Source organism: Protomyctophum bolini, assembly GCF_963924005.1.
Source record: "Protomyctophum bolini genome assembly, chromosome: 11".
Classification (NCBI taxonomy): Eukaryota; Metazoa; Chordata; class Actinopteri; order Myctophiformes; family Myctophidae; genus Protomyctophum; species Protomyctophum bolini.
The window spans coordinates 39,068,031-39,090,430 of record NC_137872.1 but is presented as its reverse complement, the minus strand read 5'-3'; the positions used below and the strand labels follow the sequence as shown (position 1 = coordinate 39,090,430).

Genomic DNA, 22,400 nt, shown 5'->3' with positions numbered 1-22,400 from the left:
TTCTATGGGCGCACTTCATGCCACTACTAGCCTACTGATTGGTTGGAAGCTCATACACACTCAGCCCGCGCTCTCGTCCGTTTCTATGATTGGTGGGGCGCACACCCGCACATAAAGAAAGTAGTATTCTTTGTGACAGTCTGTGTTGTTGAAGGTATAAAAGATCTCGCGCGCCTCTTGTCTAGCACATCTCTTCGAAATTCAACTCCAAAACTAAATCTACATCAAAATGAGTGGCCGAGGAAAAACCGGAGGAAAAGTCAGGCAGAAGGCTAAGACCCGCTCGTCCCGTGCCGGGCTCCAGTTCCCCGTGGGTCGTGTTCACAGGCTGCTGCGTAAAGGCAACTATGCCCAGAGAGTCGGTGCCGGCGCCCCGGTCTATCTGGCGGCTGTCCTCGAGTATCTGACCGCTGAGATCCTGGAGTTGGCTGGAAACGCTGCCCGCGACAACAAGAAGAGTCGTATCATCCCCCGCCACCTCCAGCTGGCCGTCCGCAACGACGAGGAGCTCAACAAACTGCTGGGCGGAGTGACCATCGCTCAGGGCGGTGTGCTGCCCAACATCCAGGCTGTTCTGCTGCCCAAGAAGACCGAGAAAGCCGCTAAGAAATAATTCTCCTTCAAGTTACAAACTCCAAAAAGGCTCTTTTAAGAGCCACCCACTGTTTCTACATAAAGAGTCACTTCTATTTATATAAGCAATACTTTCGTGATCTATTGAGCAATATGAATACATTATATTATATAAGCCTAGTTTTCAAACCTTATCTACACAGGCTTTGGGATTGCAAACTAGACATGCTCACACGCTAGTCTATTGCATTGATTCATTTTACTTGCATCAATTGATATGTATATATGACATTTACATATTGCTAATTTGATACCGTATCGGTTTTACTTCCAAGTAACTACATATGATGATGCAGTGTATAATACGTATTTAACTCTGATCAATTTGCCATGCATTTTTACATGATTGCTAGTGTAGTGGAGCGAATATGAAATCTACATTATGACAAGCTTTTTAAAGTTCATAATGTTGAACACCATTTACAGCAATCATTTTGTTGCTTATTAATTAATGCACAGTACTTCATTAACAAGTTACATATATAGTGTTAGCATTGTTATTCAGATCAGCGTCTGACTGACCTGGACTAACTGGATTAGCAGACAGTCTGTAAAGGCCATTTGCGTTTAAACTACAGGCTCTGAAATGGCCATTTGCTTATAGCATTTGGATAAACCCTTTCTTGGAAAATATGGGTGGTCCTTAAAAGGACCGTTGTGTTTAGAGCAGACAGAAGAGTTTACTTGGAGCTGGTGTACTTGGTCACAGCCTTGGTGCCTTCAGACACGGCGTGCTTGGCCAGCTCACCGGGGAGCAGCAGGCGAACGGCGGTCTGAATCTCCCTGGATGAGATGGTGCGGCGCTTGTTGTAGTTAGCCAGTTTGGAGGCTTCACCGGCGATGCGCTCAAAGATGTCGTTGACGAAGGAGTTCATGATGCCCATGGCCTTGGAAGAGACACCGGTGTCGGGGTGGACCTGCTTCAGGACCTTGTATATGTAGATGGCGTAGCTCTCCTTCCTTCCCTTTCTGCGCTTCTTGCCGCCCTTCGTGGCAGTCTTGGTGACGGCGCCCTTCTTGGAGCCCTTCTTGGGCGCTGGCTTTGCAACTTCAGGCATTGTGCTTGTATTCGACAGAACAGTTCAGTTGCAGTGAAGAATTTGTAAGAGGACGCTCTCGTACGACTATTTATACAGAGCCAATGCAAATGAAGCGTGTGACTACTAGAATTTGATTGGCTGATCCTACCATAGAGCGTTATCTGTATTATGTTTTCCCGCTCGTGTGCTCTATTGTCCCCTTGTCCCTTTTATACATTATTAATATGTATGGTAAATGTATAATTTAAAGCCCCTTTTTATCATAATGTGTTTTGTTTTGATTTTGCATTGATCCTCCTTTATGACTGCTGTTGCTGCTATGACACCCACATTTCCCCATTATAAAGGTATATCTATATCTGCATTCATTGAGACGATGACAATATTCCCGGCGTTAGTATTAATATAATAATATGTTAATTAGCCAAAATAGAGAGCTCAGGCAGCATGGTGTGTTCTTATGTAAGTCCTAGCCTGAAAGATGATGGTTGATTAAAGATGATGGTTATCATCACTACTATGCAGGGAAACACTGTATTCTGAATATTGCAAAGTAAGATAATGATAAACTGAGTGTGTATCATGTCCAGGCATCAGGTCCCACCTGACAGAAACCGGCCTGCTGAAACCAGGAACCGGATTAACTACTACATTAATTAACATGTTCTTTATGGCAAATTTCATTCATCCAGAGAGTACAAGCTTTGCCAGATGTAATAGAAACTGTTGTGTTGTTTTATATAGTTGTTTGAATCCCATCCTATAATGTTTGTTTTAAAACCGCCATGTATTGACAATGAAGGGATAATTAATGTTTGTTTTTAGTGCAATGTTTGTTTTAAAAGAATAAAGATAATGTAATGTTTGTTTTGTCACATAGCAACATGAGTTAGATGATAAGAGCATGCAGGTGTGATTTTTAATATACAGAGCGGTCCTCTTGTAAGAAACATCCAAATTCATAGTTATGAACTTATGCAATGATGTTTCCCAATAAACTTGAACATTTGATTGCCAGTTTGTGGCTCCAACTATTACATTCAGTCAGAGGCTACTGTCTTCTTAACCTCTATATTTGGACGGTTGAACTGAGTTGGCTCTGTACTTGTTCCCCTCCACCCTGTCTGTTCTTAATGCCCTGTAGGCATAAATCTGCTTCAATGTGTTGCACTGTCCGCTTGTAGATCTGCTATTATGTTTTCTATCCCAACTATTCGTTACCCCTCCAGGGGCACCCATTGTGCGTGTTGTTTAACAGCACGCGATCTCCTTCATTAAAGGCCTTACAGAGTTTCAACTTTTAATCTTATGCTAAAGTCGTTGTTCAACCAATCTTTTATGGTTGAGGCTCCACAACCAAGTGTCTCACCACTGGATACTGCACTACCACATGATTGAACCGTATTAAATACACTAACAAGTTAACGGTAGCTCAATGGAGTATAACATTGGGTAATACTCTTTAAAGAAGGTGTGGGCGGCTCTTAAAAGAGCCTTTGGGTTGTTGGTAGATCAAGTCAGCATTATTAACCTCCGAATCCGTACAGGGTGCGTCCCTGTCTTTTCAGAGCATAGACAACATCCATGGCGGTCACGGTCTTTCTCTTGGCGTGCTCAGTGTAGGTTACGGCGTCACGGATCACGTTCTCAAGGAACACCTTGAGGACACCGCGGGTCTCCTCGTAGATCAGACCGGAGATACGCTTCACTCCGCCACGGCGAGCCAGACGGCGGATAGCGGGCTTGGTGATTCCCTGGATGTTATCACGAAGGACCTTGCGATGACGCTTAGCGCCTCCTTTTCCAAGACCTTTTCCTCCTTTTCGCTTTTTATATATACTTTATTGAGAAATTATTCAGGTACAATTCATGCAGAATTACATATATACATAAGTTACATCAATAAATAAATAAATCAATCAATGCATTTCAATACAAGTGTGTGTTTTTTTTTTTGTTTTTTTTTTGTTTTTTTTTACAATGTCAATAGGTGCCATGGTGTCAGTTTCTTCCTTTTTGCGTCAAGAGTTCTTTGTCTCCTTAGCTCCGTTTGTATCTGTTTGAAGACCACCTCCCCCGAGATGGCCTCCTGGTGAATCACCATGGCACACCTGGTTGCCCACAGTTTGTTTACTACAGTGCAAACCACAGTCCAATAAAAATCTTGCTCTAGGGCAGACATCCTTTCCTCGAAAACTCCGTACATGACAGCATTATAATTTATCTTAATTTTAAAAGCAATTTGTGGCATTTTCCCCCATACCAAGCTGGCCCTTTGGCAGTCCACTAACAGGTGTTCAATTGTTTCATCCGCACCACAGTTTAAAATTGGGCATTTCACGGTTTTCACAAAGCAGCTCCATTTTACGACAGCTCTTACAGCTAGTCTCCTCACAGAGACCAGCCACATTACGTCTCTCTTTTTTTCAGAGATATTTTTACTACTATTATTTTTTATGCATATCTGCTTCTGAATATTGTTGAGGTATTTGTAGGGGAAAATGCCACCATATAAATCATCACATATTTTATCATATATACATTTACTATTCATCTCAGTCCAGTCAATATTTAAATGTGCAGAATTATATACCAAATCCCCATACATGATTTTAAAATAAGGAAAAGAGCTTCTTGCCCGGCCCTTCTTTTTTGTCCAACTCAGTGCCTCCCCTATCCACATAGCCCTCCTTTTAAAACCAGCTGCTACATTTTTACAAAACGAAATTTTTAATTTAAGTCCCAAATCCACAGCCCCAAGGCCTCCATTATTTCTACTTTTATATAATAAGTCCCTCTTTGTGACTTCCCTAGTGGTTCCCCATATGAAATTAACTAATGTTTTATTTATATATTTCAGTGTCTGGTCCTTGGGAGGAAATATAGTTGCCAAAAATAACAGTTTTGCCAATACGTATGTCTTAATAATTATAATCTTTGTTCTATAACAGCATGATTTGTTTTCCCATTTTTCTAAGTCCTCCTTTATTTCTTTATCTTTATTATCCCAGTTCTTTTCATAACTGCCATTATTGCTAAACTTTACCCCCAGAACTGTCATAGTTTCTGTGTCATTTATATTTAATTTAGGCTTTGCCTCACTCCTCCCGAACCAGACACCTTCAGTTTTATCATGGTTTAATCTGGAACCTGAGATCTCTTCATAGAGTGCTAAGTGCTCATGTATAATGTCTAGTTCATTCTTATTTTTAATTATGATGGTGATATCGTCAGCGTAGGCCAAAACAACGACTCTCTCTCCACCACTAGTTTTTATACCCGTGAGTCTTTTATCATTCTTGATTTTATGTAATAATGGATTTATAGCCAAAATATAAAGAGCCGCGGACAAAGGGCACCCTTGTTTCACACCCCTCTTAATCTCAAAGGTCTCAGTTAAAACTCCATTTACATTTACCTGAACTGTGGACTGGGCATACAACAATTTGATCAGGTTAATAAAATCATGGTGAAAACCGTATACTTTTAAGACCTCCCACAAATACTCTCTGGATATAAAATCAAAAGCCTTTTTTTGATCCAAGTTTATAATAAAGAAACCCTCATTTGTATACCCACTTGTTATATCTCTTAAAATACCCAAGTTATCCCACATCAACCTTCCCTTAATAGCACATGTCTGTTCCTTTTCAACAAGTTTTTCTAAATCTGTATTTAATCTATTAACTATTATTTTTGCAAGTATTTTATAATCAACATTCATTAATGTAACATGTCTCCAATTATCTAAATTATATGATGACCCTTTTTTATATATAAGCGATATAACACCATGGTAGAAGGATGAATGCATTTTGCCCTCCTTGATCCCATCATTATATACAGAGGTTAGCATGTGCACCAATTCGTTTGCGCAGGAGAGATATAACTCATTAGGCAGGCCATCGGGGCCTGGGGATTTACCCTTACTCAACTGGACAATTGCGTCCCTCACCTCCTGATTGGTGATTTCCCCACCCGTAGAGTTACGGCCAACCTCCCTCAAATCAACTGAATCAAGGAAGGCATGCAATTTATATTCATCAATCATAGTTTTCTGGTACATCTTTTCACAGAGATTCCTAACAGTTTCTCTTTTCATCCTCTCATCCTCTACCATATCACCATTTTCATTTAAAATCGCGCTGACATGTTTACTTTGGAGTTTCTTTTTATGCATATTTATAAGACAAAGTGCATTGCTGGACGCATTTGTGTCACCCATGCCTGCCTGTAGGCGGAGGCCCTGGGAGACATCATTTAATTTGGCCAACTCAGATTCCATTTCAGTTAGTTTATCATTATCCTCATCATTTTTATTTCCCTTAGTTTTTAGATTTATATAATCAGCCATCAATGTACTATATATTTCGTTTAGCTCTTGATTCAATATTTTACATTTGTATTTAAAGTAGTATCTTAGCCTATCTTTAGTGGTTTCCCATAAGTCAACATATGAGTTAGTTAAGACGTTTAAGCTTTTGGCAATAACCACTTCTTTTTTTAACTCTGTAAGCACGTCATTATTATTTAAACAGTTCACATTTAGTTTCCAAAAACCCTTCTTTTCGGTCTTGCCAAACCTCAAGAGGACTACTACTGCTAGATGATCTGAATTGACCAAGACACGTGTCTTATAGTATATAGGGCTAATATCATCATTTATATATATGCGGTCTATTCTTGTCTTGACATTTCTGTCAAAGCGAGTATAGCCGACCTCAGTTGGATGCAATATCCTAAACACATCTCTCACACCACACAATTCGCTCATTTCTTTAAGGGCTATACCTTCTCTATTGCGAACCCGGGCATTCAAAGGTTGAGACGAAATCCTGTCATTATCATCAGTATAAGCATTAAAATCTCCACATAGTATAGTAAAATAACCAACTGTTAATAACTCATATAACTTTTTAAACATTCGTACTTTCCTTGCTGCATCCGGAGGAGTATATACATTTATAATTCTAATTTTTAAGTTTTGATAAAAACAATCCACTAATAAAATTCTTCCTGGAATAATTTCTCTTGCCCTTATAACTTCAGCTTTATTCTTAAAAAATACGCCTATGCCATCAGCCTTATCTGTGCCAAAAGAGATAATTGAAGTGCCCTTTTCCCATTTTAGCGTCACATCTGCAATGTCCTCCTGAGTAGTTAGTCGCAGTTCTTGTGCGCATATAATATCATACGTAGTGTTGTGCAATATGTCCATTTTAACATTTCTATTTTCCATCGACTTGATACCTCTCACGTTACAAGTGACGATAGAAAGTGTAGACATTATGATATTAAGTTAGATAGAGGCATTCATTTTCTTTTGTATTTTTTGTCCTCATTCGCCAGAGGCGACGTGAGTCGCTTCTGTTTGACACTCACATGTTGTGTAGCTCTCGGAGTTTCTTCCTCAGCTGTAGCCGCGAGAATGAGCCCCCCTCCACTGAACGTCATCTCGCTGCTTCTCGAGTTGCCGCTACTCAACTCGTCGCTTGCCGAGTCGTACTCAGATTCATCGCCTCGCTCCTCCTGCTGTTGCTCGCCGGTCCCCCCCTCATCTCCCACGCCTGAGGAATCAGACCAGGCCGGAAGCAGCTCGTTGACAGCCCTCTCCAGTTGTCTGACAGCCTCCTCCGTCTCCTCCGCTGCTGCTGTCTCCGGGAGGCAGAGACGCTGTTGTCTCTCCGCAGTAGCCACTCTGACTCCTTCAGCAGCTGCTCTCATGATGTTGGCCACGGCGAAACTGCCATTCCCACGTCCTCTTCCTCTTCCTCTGCTAGTCACGGTCACACCCGCTGCCATCTCGTCAGTCACCCGTCGCTGGATCGCCTGGATCGCCTCCTCGTCACTGACTGAGCCTGCCTCCTCCCCCGGTACCTCGTCTCCCGGGATCACCAGTAGTGCAGGCTCCGTCAGCATGGTACGGCTCTGCCCACTGTCAGCCGACAGTGGGGTGCTGGCGTTAGCAGGTGGCGGCGGTCTGGTGCGCCCCTGTAGACCGACGAAGCGGTTCTGCTGTTCCTCGGCTCTCTCTTTCCTCTCTGCACGTGCCTTGTTGCTGTAGGACTGAGGGCACTGGAAAAAGGAGTGTCCCCTCTCTCCACACAGGCTGCATTCAGCGTCGTTCGTACACTCTTTGGCTTTGTGGCCCAAGGTCCCACATCTCCAGCACTTCACCTGTGTGCACTCTCGGACCTGGTGCTCCGTGCTGTTGCACACAAAACACCGCGTCTGCTGTCCAGGATAGTAAATCCGCCCGTTGTATGGGCCCAGGGAAATAGAGCTTGGCAGTGACATACGTTGCTTTTTTTCATCGTGCTTGAGTTCAACCTTATACTTGCGTACTCCATACCAGATCCCAAACTGGTCGAGTGGTTTGTATGGCTGCTCTTTTATTGAACAGTACCGTTTTAGGTACAGCTCCACATCATGATCTGAGACCCGGCCGGTCCAGAACTTGACTACAACGTTCACTGTCCCTATATTAACAGAGGATTCAATGGACCAGCCCGTCCATGTATCCTGCAGTTTGTCAGACTCATATTGCTCCAGGAAGCGACGGAGTGTCGACTCCTGGTAGAAACAAAGTTCGAACTCACGTCGGTTTGGCAAGGCAATAAAAGAGTAAATGTCCTTTGCACATACTAGGTTCGATTTGAACAAAAGCTCTTTGCCGACAAAATCCCTTGTCGGGAGCTCGGCCTCACCCGTGTATTTTAGCCTTGCCCAGTTATTGGAGAACTGGGAGGCAAACGAAGAAGCCATAGCTAGGGCATAGCTACTAGGGATCTTAACCTGCCATTTTGAGTGGTATAGTAGCTAAATTTAAATACAATTAATTTCCTCCTTTTCCTCGCCCTGACATTTTGAGTTCAGCTGTAGTTGCAGTTAGAAAACTGAGTGATTTGAGAGCTCAGAGCCTGCCTCTTTATCTGTGTTCTGAGGACGTAAGGGAGGACATGCAGAGCGAGCTGTGGGCGTTACTAACTCCGCCCCCCACAACACACACGCGCGCGCGCACACACACACACACACACACACACATAAAACTACTGTAGCTTTATCGCGTTTGTATTTTTTTTTTTTTTCAGTGACAAAATCTGCCTTGCTCTGCTCTATTCTTCTATATCATAATAATAATGTATTAATATGTATGTGATGTATTATCACTACCCTTCCGAACATTTGCACTGGGTCATATTTATTTCTACATTTCATGACTTCATGTCTTGCTAATTTATGTAACTAGGCAATTGAAAAATTGCACAATGAGATAATTCTGATGATCATCTTTTTTTACTATTACATTTTAAATGGCATTACTCAATATAAATGTTATTTTGAAAAAAACATTGAACCAAAAACCACGACCAAGGCAATAGCAAAAGTGGATTCACAAATTGTCAATATTCATTAGGGATGAGGATATTTGCAAGAATCCATAACTAATAAAATAAGTGTCAGGGGTGAACAGTTTGGGAGAACATCAGCATAAATAGGCCAGCAGCAGAATTGTCAATACATTTTCTGACCGCAGTAAACACACTCCTGTTCAAGGAAAGCATGATGGTGGAGTTGATCTCAAATTCCAATGACAGAATGCCATTTGTTGGGAAAACTTGATTCATTTTGGACAAATGACTCACTGTGATCAGAAAACTAAGCGTTTTTAAATCTACAATCCTGTATATTTGATTATGGAGAAAACACACATCTAGGTAGGCCTAGATAGTTCATGATGCATGACACATCATGCTGCAAAACATTTCATGATTAACTCATCATTGAGCTCTAAATAAAACCAGTAAGACGCATGAGGGCGAGAAGCTAAAGGGCGAGGTTGCGTGCACGCATTCGCCTTGTTGATGGCAGACTGCTGGGAGAGCGCTGGTGCTTTGACATGGACGGTCGGATCAACATGGAATGAATTCTGTAGTGGCCATATAAGGAACATGTCTTGAGTGTACAGGGTTTGATGAGGTCAGATCAACATTATGGAATGTCAGAACAGGTCAGCTCCACATACAGTATATGGAGATCTAAAGGGTGGTAGCGGGGACATTCTCTTGAGTGTACAGGGTTTGATGAGGGCCCAGGGCCGGTCCTTCATTTTCGGTCCTGTTGAGTTTTTGCAGGCTGCTGGGCTCGACTGCACTAATAATTTTGGGCCAGGTCCGTCTAGAGTTTGAATAGTCTATAATCTAGTCTATAATAACGACACAATGAAATTGATTTCAAATGAGCTTTATTGGCATGTGTTTACATTGCCAAAGCAAGTGTCAAAATCGAATCAAAATGGGAAAAGTATACATTTGGAGGGGGTACAGCATTTTGCAAACAGAGATATACATTGCATCGTTATGCTATACATGCTATACAGGCTTTTGTGGTCATTTTGGTACAAATAGCAGCATTTTTTTGCTAAAAAAATGCCAAAAAAGCTCAATGCCGGCATATTGCATATTGTACAATATTGTAGGCCAATAAAAAAAAATACTATATACCAAATGTCCCACTTTAAACAAAAGAAGCCTTTCAGCTTTTGGACTACAAGATAAAACCTGGCACACTATTGCAAGAAAGGTCTTTGAAACGCCACGCACCAACCTTGTGTACCAGACCCAGTTATGTTAGCATTGACACTGAGGATTTGTCTGTGGCACATGTGCGTTATAGTTAGACAATACATTTAGCACACTTTGAATACCCCCACAAATACTAGAAACATGCTCATCCCCCACCTCCACTTTGAGAAGCCACTGATAGTTATGTAGATTAAATTTACACCAAAACTCTACACTTGCTTTGTACAGCACTACACCAGAGGTAGCCCTACTGATTTTAATCCCTGCCATTTTTACAGGAATATGGGAAAATCATCTTTCCTATATTCTGCAGCACTACAGTGGAATGACTTGCCTTCCAGCCTCAAGCTGATCAGTTCCTTCGAAAACTTTAAATGCACATTAAAAAGATGGTTGGCTGATAAACATGACCTAATATTTTAAATATATCCACCGTTTAGATTAGAATAGGTTAAAAATAAGACAAAATCTAGTTTGTATTGGTTGGGTTTTTCGTGTTTTTGTTTCTTGTTATCTTTGTTTCCTGCCCCCTTCTCCAAAAGGAACAGGGTCAGGGAAAAATACAAATGGTATTCTGTTTTATTCCCCTTTCGCCCAAAAGGACCACAACGGATAAATGTATAGTTAGGCTATATATTATTATGTAGATTAGATTTACACCAAAACTCTCTACACCTGCTTTGTACAAGAGTCTCATTCAACACAATGGAACAATGACACCTCTCCACCACAAGGTGGAGCTGAATGTCTAAGTAATTTAAATAATTTGCATGTTGATCACATTTAACTTGAGTTAGTTGTATTATTGCTAATTCAGTGAGCACTTACTATGAGACCTAGCAGATCATGTCTGTCTGTGTGTGTGTCTGTCTGTCTGTCTGTCTGTGTGTCTGTCTGTCTGTCCGTGTGTCTGTCCCGCTATCCAAATATGGAGTGTGTTGCATCAGCAATCACTCAGCTCCATATATGGGCACAAAAGGGGCCAGGTCCACTCAGCTCCATATATGGGCACAAAAGGGGCCAGGTCCACATATACAGTAACAGCGGGACAGACACACAGACAGACAAGACATGATCTGCAGGGTCTCAGCTGCGTTCGCGCGTCTTACTGGTATATTTGATTATTAAAAGTAGGATAACTACTTAAATTAAACTATACAATATAAAGGCACGATTTAAATTTCAGCTCGTGCAAAATAAATGTCTGCTAAACGAAAGGCATTATACATCCAACTATGCGTGGATATTTCGGACAAACATTAGTTCATGTTGCAATTGAGTAGATAGAATTGAATAATGAGTAGATTCTGGCTTTTAGTTAGTTGAACGTGCAGGACTAGTGTATTAAGGAAAAAATAATCTTAAAATAACACATTTGGTGGCTCTTAAAAGAGCCGTTTTGGGGTTGTGGCAGTGACAGATAGTTTAAGCACGTTCTCCACGGATACGACGGGCCAGCTGGATGTCTTTGGGCATGATGGTCACCCTCTTGGCGTGGATGGCGCACAGGTTGGTGTCCTCAAACAGACCGACGAGATAAGCCTCGGCTGACTCCTGGAGAGCCATGACGGCGGAGCTCTGGAAGCGCAGGTCGGTCTTGAAGTCCTGTGCGATCTCCCTCACCAGACGCTGGAAGGGCAGCTTGCGGATCAGCAGCTCGGTGGATTTCTGATAACGACGGATCTCCCTCAGTGCCACTGTACCGGGACGGTAACGGTGAGGCTTCTTCACTCCACCGGTTGCCGGCGCGCTCTTGCGAGCTGCCTTGGTGGCGAGCTGCTTCCTGGGCGCTTTGCCTCCGGTGGACTTACGAGCGGTCTGCTTAGTTCTTGCCATGTCTCTGTAAAGTTGTACTTGAAATAAAGAAATGAGCACAAGCTGCAGCCTTTTATGTCATCGGCTCTGACCATCTCCGATTGTTCTTTGGTCAGAAACCTCCTTCTTTGGGAGGAGCCGTTTGCGTCAATAGTAGTGATTGGTGGGTATTTCATACACACTGAGCCCGCGCTCTCGTCATTTTCTATGATTGGTGGGGCGTACAGCCGCACATAGACTTTTACAAAGTTGAACATATTAACATATTGAAATAATTGTAATATTTAAACAGTATTTTTTAACGTTTTTCCCGGATTTGTATACATACACAAATTGTGTTTAAAACATTGCCTTCTCTCGTTCAATTTGGACTAGGCCACACATTACTCATGTTGTTGCTGCACTGTTCCCCCTTATCATGGTTATTGGTTACTGGCTTGATTGGTTTTAGGATGTATGCGCTCAATTGTAGGTTACAATGAATTCATATTGTCTGAGATACTAGAGTCCCGTATGAAATAGACTGTTAAGCAACAGCTGATTTCTTTATAAAAATATTTAATAAACACGCCCAGTAACAAACCAGCAACAGAGCACTGATGCCGCCCTGACTCTGTAAGCTTTTATTTATAAGATTATTCTTCACTTCATTCGGTACATAATACCAAATAGAATAGAACGGCTGAATTATTTATTTCGGCTGGATGGTGTTGAAGCATGTCTAATATAAATAAATAAACATGGGGCATAAGTAATCACATTATTTTGTCGACGGTTCTGTTTCTCTAAACATATTTACATGGCAACTATATTAAATAAAGGAACTTTCTTTAAATGAAGTTGTGGGTGGCTCTTAAAAGAGCCTTTGTGGGGTAAAACAGGCTGTTGTGTGTATGTTTACTTCTTCTTGGCGGCTGACTTCTTGGGTTTCGCCGCCTTGGGCTTTGCTACCTTCTTTGCTGGGGCTTTCTTGGCGGCGGCGGGCTTCTTCACCTTCTTGGGACTCTTTGTGGCCTTCTTGGGACTCTTGGCTACTGGTTTCTTTGCGGCAGGCTTCTTTGCAGCGGTAGGCTTCTTTGCAGCTACAGGCTTCTTTGCCTTCTTTGGAGATTTCTTCTCGGCTAAGGGTTTCTTGGCCACTGCCTTCTTCGGGGATTTCTTTGCCGCGGCGGGTTTTTTGGCTGCCGGCTTCTTGGGTTTGACTGCTTTCTTCGCGGGTGTCTTTGCCTTCGGTGCTTCCTTGTTCATCTTGAAAGAGCCAGATGCTCCGGCACCTTTGGTCTGAACCAGGGTGCCTTTAGCGACCAGGCTCTTTACGGCGACCTTGACGCGGGCCTTGTTCTTCTCGACATCGTAGCCGCCGGCAACCAGAGCTTTCTTGACCGCAGCCAGGGAGACACCTTTGCGTTCCTTGGAGGCGGACACGGCCTTGACGACAAGCTCAGCGACGCTGGGGCCGGTCTTCTTGGGTCGGGGTGCTGCCTTCTTCTTGGCGGCTTTAGCCGGGGCGGCGGCGGGAGCTGGGGCGACTTCTGCCATGCTGTAGACTTGAGGTCCGAGTTTCAGATGCACTGAACTAAACTCTGAGTAGATAATGTTGTAAGAGGAGGAGGGGGTGGAACTTAAAGGATATGTGAGAACGATGTAGACTCAACCCACTAGGTCAGTACTCTGTGCTGCAGAATACTGAGACAGTTGTGTTTTCTCTACAACTAAAACTAAATAAAATACATACAAAGAAATGGATTAAAGTCATACAAAAAACTCGATCAGATAGCAGACGAGTTTAGCTTCATAATCAAATAATGTGGAGCGTTGAGGAGTCATGTATTTTATTTAGGGACGTCTAAAACCTCACTTGTACACCCTTACATGTACAGTTGTTTGTCAACTTTCCTCTGTCATTTGTCTTTTAAAATAGTTTAAACATATGATACCCTGTTCCATATTTGCTGAAGAGCAAGCAGAGATGTCTGGGTTTGAAATAAAAGTAAAACTAGTCATTTGTGGTGAAGATTTTTGTTTTTAATGTACAACTTTCCAGTGTCTGCAAACACAGCTGTTGGCACTTTATCTTACCCTGCTAAGCTCTTGTTTTGTGATGAGAAATCTGACATGTTTCAGGTAATTTCGCACTCAAATGTATAATTTAAATGTATGCAATACTTTTGTGATTATATGTATCACAAAACATGACATAGGTGATAGGTCAATAAAATGTAAAATAGATGAAACACCACACATTTGCAGGCAACTTATATGCCTACAGTTATAACTATATATATGTATTATTATTATTATTATTATTATTTTTACATACACAATAGGAGAGTAAACAAATTGAATGATGACACTTTGTTTGCCGCTTCTAAAATGTCTTACATTCCACTGGTTCTTTTTTTATTTTCCCTCAAGAAAAAGTGGAGTGTGGAATAGAGCTATTAATTTGAATTGAAATATAGACTTACCCTAAATGTTTATTATCATATATCCCTAGACCCTAGTGAGACAATAGACCAGGCAGGCCGGAGAACATTATGCAGAAATAAAGACAGTGAGACACTATTTTAGCAGGACAATAGATCATCCATGCTTGAGTGTAGCCCCATATGTGCCCTCTGAGCCTCTCCCTACGCTCATTTGGTATCTCCGGAGCTTAGAGCGTAGTGCTGAGGGAACATACTGGGGCTATAGCTTGAGTGACAAAGCTTGTTCTGCATCTCTACAAATATGTTATAAGCAAGGTTGTACAAGCCGAAGTAGCTTTGAATCTATTGACACAGGTGACATCAGTAGCCTATGTTTACTCTACATTCAGAATCAGCACAATAGTTATACAATAGATCTGTAGTTATGTTTATAACAACAGTGAAGACATCGCTTTAGATCAGTGGTTCTCAGTGTGTTTAAATGGATATTCATATTATAGAATAAAATTGCTAACTATAAACATACATCATAATCAGCTATTTTCAAAACATTCAACACCTTTAATATATGCACATGTGACCAACAACACAAACAAGCAAGCAAGCTCACCTCAAAACACAGTCACCCCGGGCCGGGCATACAGCCGGCGGAACCGCTCGGCCTGATATTCCTTAGCCTGATATTCCTTAACCTAAGTAAACTATGCTTAAACAGTTAAACCTTATTTAACCTTATTACTTATTACCTAACCCTATTCATAACCTAACCTGAGTAAAAATATATGGCTAACCTTAAACTTATTTCTAACCTTATTCTCAACCTTGTGGACTATTTATAGTGACTCATAGGAATAGACTATGTGACAACCAGGTATAGTCTGGTGACCATCGGAGAGACGGGTGACAGCCGGAATGTAGACGGCACCCGGGTGAGCAGTATGGGTTAGCGCCCCAGCCTGTGTCCTCCGTGAGGAGAAAGCCCAACAACCCTTGGCGAGGCCTTTGGGAGGGCCATGCAAGCAGCAAGCGGAACCGAAACCCAGTTGACCTCAGGATACATCACTGAGGATGAGGATACGTCTCAGGTGCATCCATGCAATGTTTTTTAGTTATAGTAAAACAAATACAAGAATGCTAGAACCACTCTGACAGTGGACAGCGTGAGGTTGGCGTAAAATAATGAGGACAAGCGTCACGGTTACAGTCTGGAGTAGCTATGTTTGCTATACTTTTGTGTGATACTATAGTAAGACCATGTACTTTACAAACCGGGTTTCTGCCCGACAGTGACGATATGCAACTAGTAAATGTTAACAATAACACAGCAACACCTCCAGGTGGGTCCACACACCACACCCACTCCCCTTACACGTCCTCAGCTCCATTCTATGTACATGAGTATGAGAAAGGCCGCCACGGTGACACAGTAGAACACAAAGTAAGCTGCGTTGATCTTGGCGGCGACGCGGGTCCAGTAGCCGGGATTCTGCCAGCCGCCATCTTTCCTCCTGAGGAAGTGAGACACTGTGTTCTCCAGCTCTCTCAGCTGGTCCAGGATCTGCTGCTGTAACACCTGGGACTCTCCTCCCTGATGGGTGATGTCACTAACCTGGACATAGAGAGAGATTTGAGTTCATCTATGGACCTTGTGCAATATTATACCTGTGAAATGTACCCTTTGTGGAACCATGTGGTTGAACCTGACATTCCTACAATCCACTGAGATTCTCTGTGCCACCTTAATGTCTAACTATATTATGAACAGTAGGCGTACAATAGGTTGCTATGCTCATAATGCACCTATTTCTAAACCTCACAGTAGTAACAATACTGTATGGGATGGAAATGTCTCTCCACTATTACAATCATCATAACTCACTGATTTCTCAAATATTTTTCAAGTGGTTTGGTTCGTTATGTCAGACACGTATGGAGGATACTTCGATAACAATGTAATACTAACTATATAACCCCATGTCATAGATGGAAACAGCAATGGTTATAAAACACCAAAGAGATTTCTGTTTTATAACGGTAATGGTTATAAAACAGAAAACAAAAATAGGTGCCTACAACGTACAGCACAGGCATATTACTATGCTTGCAGTGGTGTTAAGGCAAGCTGCCCCTGGCATTATGCAATCCTGTGGTCAATGCATAGATCAGGACTATAAGTAGAAGAGTTGGATAAGGAAGTAGGAAGTTAGGTATTCAGTTGTAGGCTAACCTGTGCAGTGATGGGAAGCAGCTCACATGTCCTGTCACCTGCACCAGTCACATCACAGTACGCAGGAAGCACTCCTCTTCTTCCATCTACAATGACACGTTGGCACATGGATGAAAGCTAAACAATTTGTTTCATATTATAATTTGGTCCTGTCGGCACAGGTTTACAGACAGCAACTGTTAAGCTGCTGTGCATTGCGAGCCATTCCACACACTTCACATTGTCTTCTGTGCATGCCCTTGTCACTTTACCAGCTTACCTGTGTTTCTCCCAGTTTATCCACCAGGGGACACCAACTGTCAAGTTGTGACTAGTTGTCGCTCTATACTAGTCACAGATTCTGAGCTGTCATACCGAATCTGCCAGCAGGGCCAATCAAAATGTGTATACATTGTTGATAGTGGGAATGAAAACACAGGAACACCACAGGAAGTGGAAGGCCGATGGCGGGCAAAATGGGCAACATCTTGTTATCTAAGCTTGCTATACACATTCTAATGAGGCAAATTAAAATGAAACAAACAGCAGAGGGTGCTGTTTCTCCTTTATTTTGCTTATGGGTTCCCATATTGGTGCCTGGTTTTGCCTCAGTCAGTGCTAGTTTGTCATTGTCTGTGGTTTCTATACTAAACTTTAGTTTAGTATGGTGTAAGTTTGTATGAATTGTATAATTGATAATAATTAATTAATAATAATATATTAATAATAATAATATTTTCCAGGTATGATCCTCCTGCACAACCTCTGTCACAGCTGAGGACGGTGGCCTTGTCCTGTTTCTTGTCCACCTTCAGGCTGTGGTCCTCGTCTGTCCCCGTCTCCTGCATGGGGACAGTGTCCTTCTCCATCAGATACGTCACCAGAACCGTCTCCAACAGACTCAGCAGCATTAGAGCAAAAATCACGATGCAGTAGGTGGCTGTGAAGATGAAAACACTTAGATCATTCATGATACAATAGGTCACTACTCACTATGAAGTTAACGAGATTAATTAAATACCACGAATGTTGTTGTTTGGGGCAATAGTACAGTATATACAACCAACTAGGAGAAGGGCGCACAGCAAAATTGAGGAGGTGCTGAAGACCTAAGGCACTGAACAATGAAAAATAAGAAAAAAAGGCTGCACACTCTTCTTCAGGGAATGAAGAAGACCTCACCGGTCAAAACGTTGGTTTCTGTATAATACACGTATAGCATCGTGGCTACGAGTGTGCAGCCTTTTTCTTATTTTTCAACAGTATACTGTACATCCAAACAGATGGTGAAATATTTGCAGACGCAATTTCAGATTGTTTCCACCTTTTTAGGGACATCATCTTGGATAATAACAACGACCGTTCTGTTGGGCCTCATGGAGGACATTATGGAAGTACTGTACCAATGAGAGGAGTTCTGTTGGACATGGAGGACATTATTACTGTACCAATGAGAGGAGTTCTGTTGGACACGGAGGACATTATTACTGTACCAATGAGAGGAGTTCTATTGGACATGGAGGACATTATTACTGTACCAATGAGAGGAGTTCTGTTGGACATGGAGGACATTATTACTGTACCAATGAGAGGAGTCCTGTTGGACATGGAGGACTGTACCAATGAGAGGAGTTCTATTGGACATGGAGGACTCTACCAATGAGAGGAGTTCTATTGGACATGGAGGACTGTACCAATGAGAGGAGTCCTGTTGGACATGGAGGGCAGGATGTCGTTGAGGATCAGCAGCAGCACAGAGATGGCCAGCAGCACGGTGACCTTGAAGCCCAGCTTCTCTCCGCGGTGGTCAGAGATCAGGAAGGAGGACAGGTCCAGGCACAGGAAGAACAGTATGGGCAGCAGGAAGTTGATGACGTGGAGCAGGGGTCTTCTCTTCATGGTGATCTGCATGCATGGGGCACAGAGGGTTAACGAGAGGTGACGCTATAGAAAATGCACACACGCACGCACATTTTACTCTAAATAGGCTACTTTAAAGTCGGTGGATAACATTTTATTAAAGGTTAGGTCAATAATGCTTTATAATGCATGAAATATGCACTTATAAGGTTGTGTAAATGTTTCTAATTATGCATAACAATTAAGACCAAGGTTTATACTGTTGCATATTATTTATTTTTTAGTACTGGTCATACTGCATTTTGCATTAGCTCAGCGGAACAGCAGATAAATGTTTTCCTTTATTAAATAGTAATGGTATATTATTATCAAAATTGTAATGTTGTGTCAATTATTTGGGGAGTCACTTGCAATACCCTCACAGCCCACCAGTGGTCCCACATGTTGTGGGACCACTATAACATATAGTACACAATAACATACAGTGTATGAGGAGTTCCTATCAATTCATAATAGCACATGCTCTTAATCCAGAGCGATTTACAGTAAGCAAGAACAACACAGGGTGGTACATCAAATACATACAAATTAGTGATCATTAATCAAAAGCAAGACAATAACCACAGTCACATCAGTGGAAACTCAGTACAGTAAAGATATGAGTATACTATAGTATAGTTTACTACACTATACTAGAGTGCTACGTCTACATAAATGCTATCTAAATTACATTAGTTTAGCCTTTGCATAAGCCTGTAAGGTGGTTGAGGCTAAGTTCTACAGGCTATATAAGACGGATCCTGAAATGGTGAGTTTCTAGACTACAGGTTCCTATGTCTCCTCAGCTCAGTGTGTCATATTTATGCAAATGTACAGTATAGTACTGTACACTATGTACATACAGTGTATATTATGCGTTCCATGACTCCTCTGTCGTAGGTCAGCGTGTCACTGGTCACGGACAGCTGGAGGAAGTCCCACTCCCCCTGGCGCTGCATCACCTGGCGAGAGAACTGGGTGGCCCGGGACGAGTTGGAGAACGGGACGAGACGCATCTCGTCAACTGAGGGCCGTTGCGACAGACAGACAAAGAGCATGGAGGCAAAGAGGGAGTCACATATGTCACACTTACAGTACACAACCATATCCTACTGCTACTGGTGGTGGTTTTCAACCCAGGGTCCGCAGGGACTCATGGGATTCCTTTACTCGAGGGGGCTCGGAGGGCGAGCTCTACACTCTACAAATATGCCATAATATCTTTTTTCAAAACGGTATGTGCCATTTTTATTTTAGAGCGTCGCAGTCCCACCCCCTTTCATGACGAAGCCAGTCCCAGGAAATGATTCCCAATGTATTTTTCCCATAGACATTTCAAAAGGTATTTATTTAAAGACGGTTACGCCGCGGACCAAGCAAACTTGAGTCGTGACAACTCATGACAACAAACACAATATTTTGGACCAAACAAATAATTACAAAGGAGAAAAACAACAAAAGAAGTGTTGCAACCTGCCGTTTTTTCTTCTTTCTAATTATTTGTTCGGCCCAAAAAAAAACTTTGTTGTCATGATTTGTCACAACAAGAGTTGTCTTTGTCCGCGGCGTAAACGTCTTTAAATAAATACTTTCTGTCTATGAGGAAAATGAACGGAGAATCATCTCCTGGCCTCACAATGTCTATATCTCTAATTGTACTACTTGTGCGGACATTTGGCTCTCACAAGTAGCAATACAAGTACACACACACACACACACACACACACACACACACACACACACACCCACAGACACATGCTTGAAATCTTACCACGGCCAGAATGGCATAGAGGAAGATGTCCAGGTTGACCACGGTCAGATGTGTGTGGTCCAACACGGGCCGCGTCGACGTGTACAACTCGTTGAGTCTGGTGAAGTTCAGATGCTCCAGAACCTGCTGGTAACTGCACACCTTCTGACAGGAGGCTGTGTCTGGAGGGAACATATATGTTTACATGATCCTTTATGTATGTTAATCTCACAGTCACCACACACACACACACACACACACACACACCTTACCTGTGACCACGAGCAGGAAAAGCAAGACGACGTGCATCATAGCTGCGCCTGCAGTATAGGCCTGTGTGCACGTATATGGCACGGTATATGGTACGGCACTGTATGTTGTTGTGTGCAGTCAGAGCGATAGGTGATGTGTACCCGTGTCTCTCCTCTCCTGTCTCTCGTATGCGCTGAGAAAGACCTTGAGAGACTTGTGTCTATATATATATCCAAACTGTGGTCAGTATCACCAGACCTTCCACAACTGAGCCTCTTGATTGAGTTTACACTGGAGGGGGGGAGGGGAGGGGAGTAGCTAAGTACATTTACTTTTAAGTACAATTTTGAGGTTTTTCGATACTTAATTTTACATGGATGTTTTCATATTCTCAATGCTATGCTCGATCCTTCTACTACACTATGTGGCAGAGTTTGCACATTTTACTCCCCTACAATTATTAGAAAACCCAATTTGATTTAGATTGATATGATATGATATGATATGATATGATATGATATGATATGATATGATATGATATGATATGATATGATATGATATATGATAATGCATATGATATATATTGAAAACATCACCACGTAAGCCCTATTTTATACTCAATTACTCATAATTATTTTTATTTTACTCAAGCAATAGTTTGAATACAGGAGTATTGCTACTTTTACTTAATAAAAGCAGAGTACTTCTTCCACCTCTGGTGGCCTGGAGAAAACGTATTAAGCCTCGTTTTTGATGTGCTAATGTGAGACAGGTGCATGGCTGAAACGGACAAACGTCCCACGCAGATCCACATCCCAGCTGCTCTGATCGGGTTACAGTGAAGAGACGAGGAGGAGGCAGGGCTTCTCCAACATGTTCATGTCAAGGTCAAGGACCCCCAAATGTATACGGTTTTTTGTATGGCCACAGACCCCGACTGAATAGACTGTGTGCAAATGACCCCCTTAAGGGTAGATTTAGGTTTACAAAATGATTCACATATTCTTCAGATTTTCAAAGATTTTTTTTTTTTCAAAAGTATCCCAACATGTGATGTGAGCTTATAGATTGTCCATATTTTCGAATGGCTGAAGTATAACATTATGGTCCAACTGATCCTCTCCCTCAAGGAACAATGGTGGTCCCCGCCCCGGACCCCCCCTTTGAGAACCTCTAGTTTAAACTCCTTGGACTCCAGGGGGCTGTAGATGCATAGGTATAGCAGGTGTGCCAGCCGAATTTGCAACATGAGTGAAGAAGGGGTGGTCTTGTTGTTTTGCTGGAAGTGAAACTAATCGAGCCAAGGCTCTGTGGATGCCCAACGAGGCCTATACCGATGCGATCCGTGTTTTCATTAGCGGGTGGTTGGAGTAATGGTTTTTTACACGCCGATTTACATGCCTATTTCATCTAATGTTGAGCCATAATATCCATGAAGACAGCGGTGGCTATAGCTAAAGATGCTGGATTAAATAACCAAATGAATCAAACCTCGTTCTCTTGGGGGTGGCGACCTGAACAAAGGTAGATTAACCTCGTTATCTCATGGGCGTGGCATCTAAATTTAAAAAAATGAAATATTTAGAAATATGTGGGATATTTTGTTAAACATTTCCACAACACAAATCGTGCATGAGTCGCTGCCACAAAATATATGCCGTGCAATTCAACATGACCATGGCTGTAGCGGTGGATGTGATTGGTTTATAAGGCCGGGTAACGGTGGTTATGATTGGTTTATAGGCTGAGTGACGGCGGCATCAGTGGTTATGATTGGTTTATTAGGCTGAG

The 22,400-nt window shown here is 42.2% G+C and overlaps 5 protein-coding genes across 5 annotated transcripts in view; 1 reads left to right on the top strand and 4 right to left on the bottom strand.

Annotated features, from left to right (window-relative positions):
- Nucleotides 1-229: 229 nt before the first annotated feature.
- On the top strand, nt 230-613 carry LOC308323464 (histone H2A-like; the record flags this gene model as incomplete). Its single annotated transcript, XM_080775193.1, has 1 exon — nt 230-613. One exon carries the CDS (start codon nt 230-232, stop codon nt 611-613), a length of 384 nt encoding a protein of 127 aa, XP_080631319.1.
- Nucleotides 614-1,230: 617 nt separating this feature from the next.
- On the bottom strand, nt 1,231-1,691 carry LOC308324091 (histone H2B 1/2-like; the record flags this gene model as incomplete). The annotated part of the gene is made up of 1 exon (XM_080776006.1): nt 1,231-1,691. One exon carries the CDS (start codon nt 1,689-1,691, stop codon nt 1,314-1,316), a length of 378 nt encoding a protein of 125 aa, XP_080632132.1. The 3' UTR covers nt 1,231-1,313.
- A 9,992-nt stretch (nt 1,692-11,683) lies between these two features.
- On the bottom strand, nt 11,684-12,094 carry LOC308324087 (histone H3.2; the record flags this gene model as incomplete). The annotated part of the gene is made up of 1 exon (XM_080776002.1): nt 11,684-12,094. The coding sequence occupies one exon, from the start codon at nt 12,092-12,094 to the stop codon at nt 11,684-11,686; it is 411 nt and encodes a 136-aa protein (XP_080632128.1).
- An 876-nt stretch (nt 12,095-12,970) lies between these two features.
- LOC308324082 (histone H1-like) overlaps nt 12,971-22,400 on the bottom strand; it is a gene marked incomplete at both ends in the record, with an annotated part of 48,649 nt that continues 39,219 nt past the window's right edge. Inside the window, one exon of the mRNA XM_080775996.1 lies at nt 12,971-13,087. Coding sequence (XP_080632122.1) covers nt 12,971-13,087 — 117 coding nt within the window. The remainder of the gene's footprint in view (nt 13,088-22,400) is intronic.
- Nucleotides 15,878-20,669, bottom strand: LOC308324373 (5-hydroxytryptamine receptor 3A-like; the record flags this gene model as incomplete). Its single annotated transcript, XM_080776417.1, has 7 exons — nt 15,878-16,111; nt 16,730-16,815; nt 17,472-17,648; nt 18,403-18,613; nt 19,471-19,631; nt 20,357-20,539; nt 20,630-20,669. 7 exons carry the CDS (start codon nt 20,667-20,669, stop codon nt 15,878-15,880), a joined length of 1,092 nt encoding a protein of 363 aa, XP_080632543.1.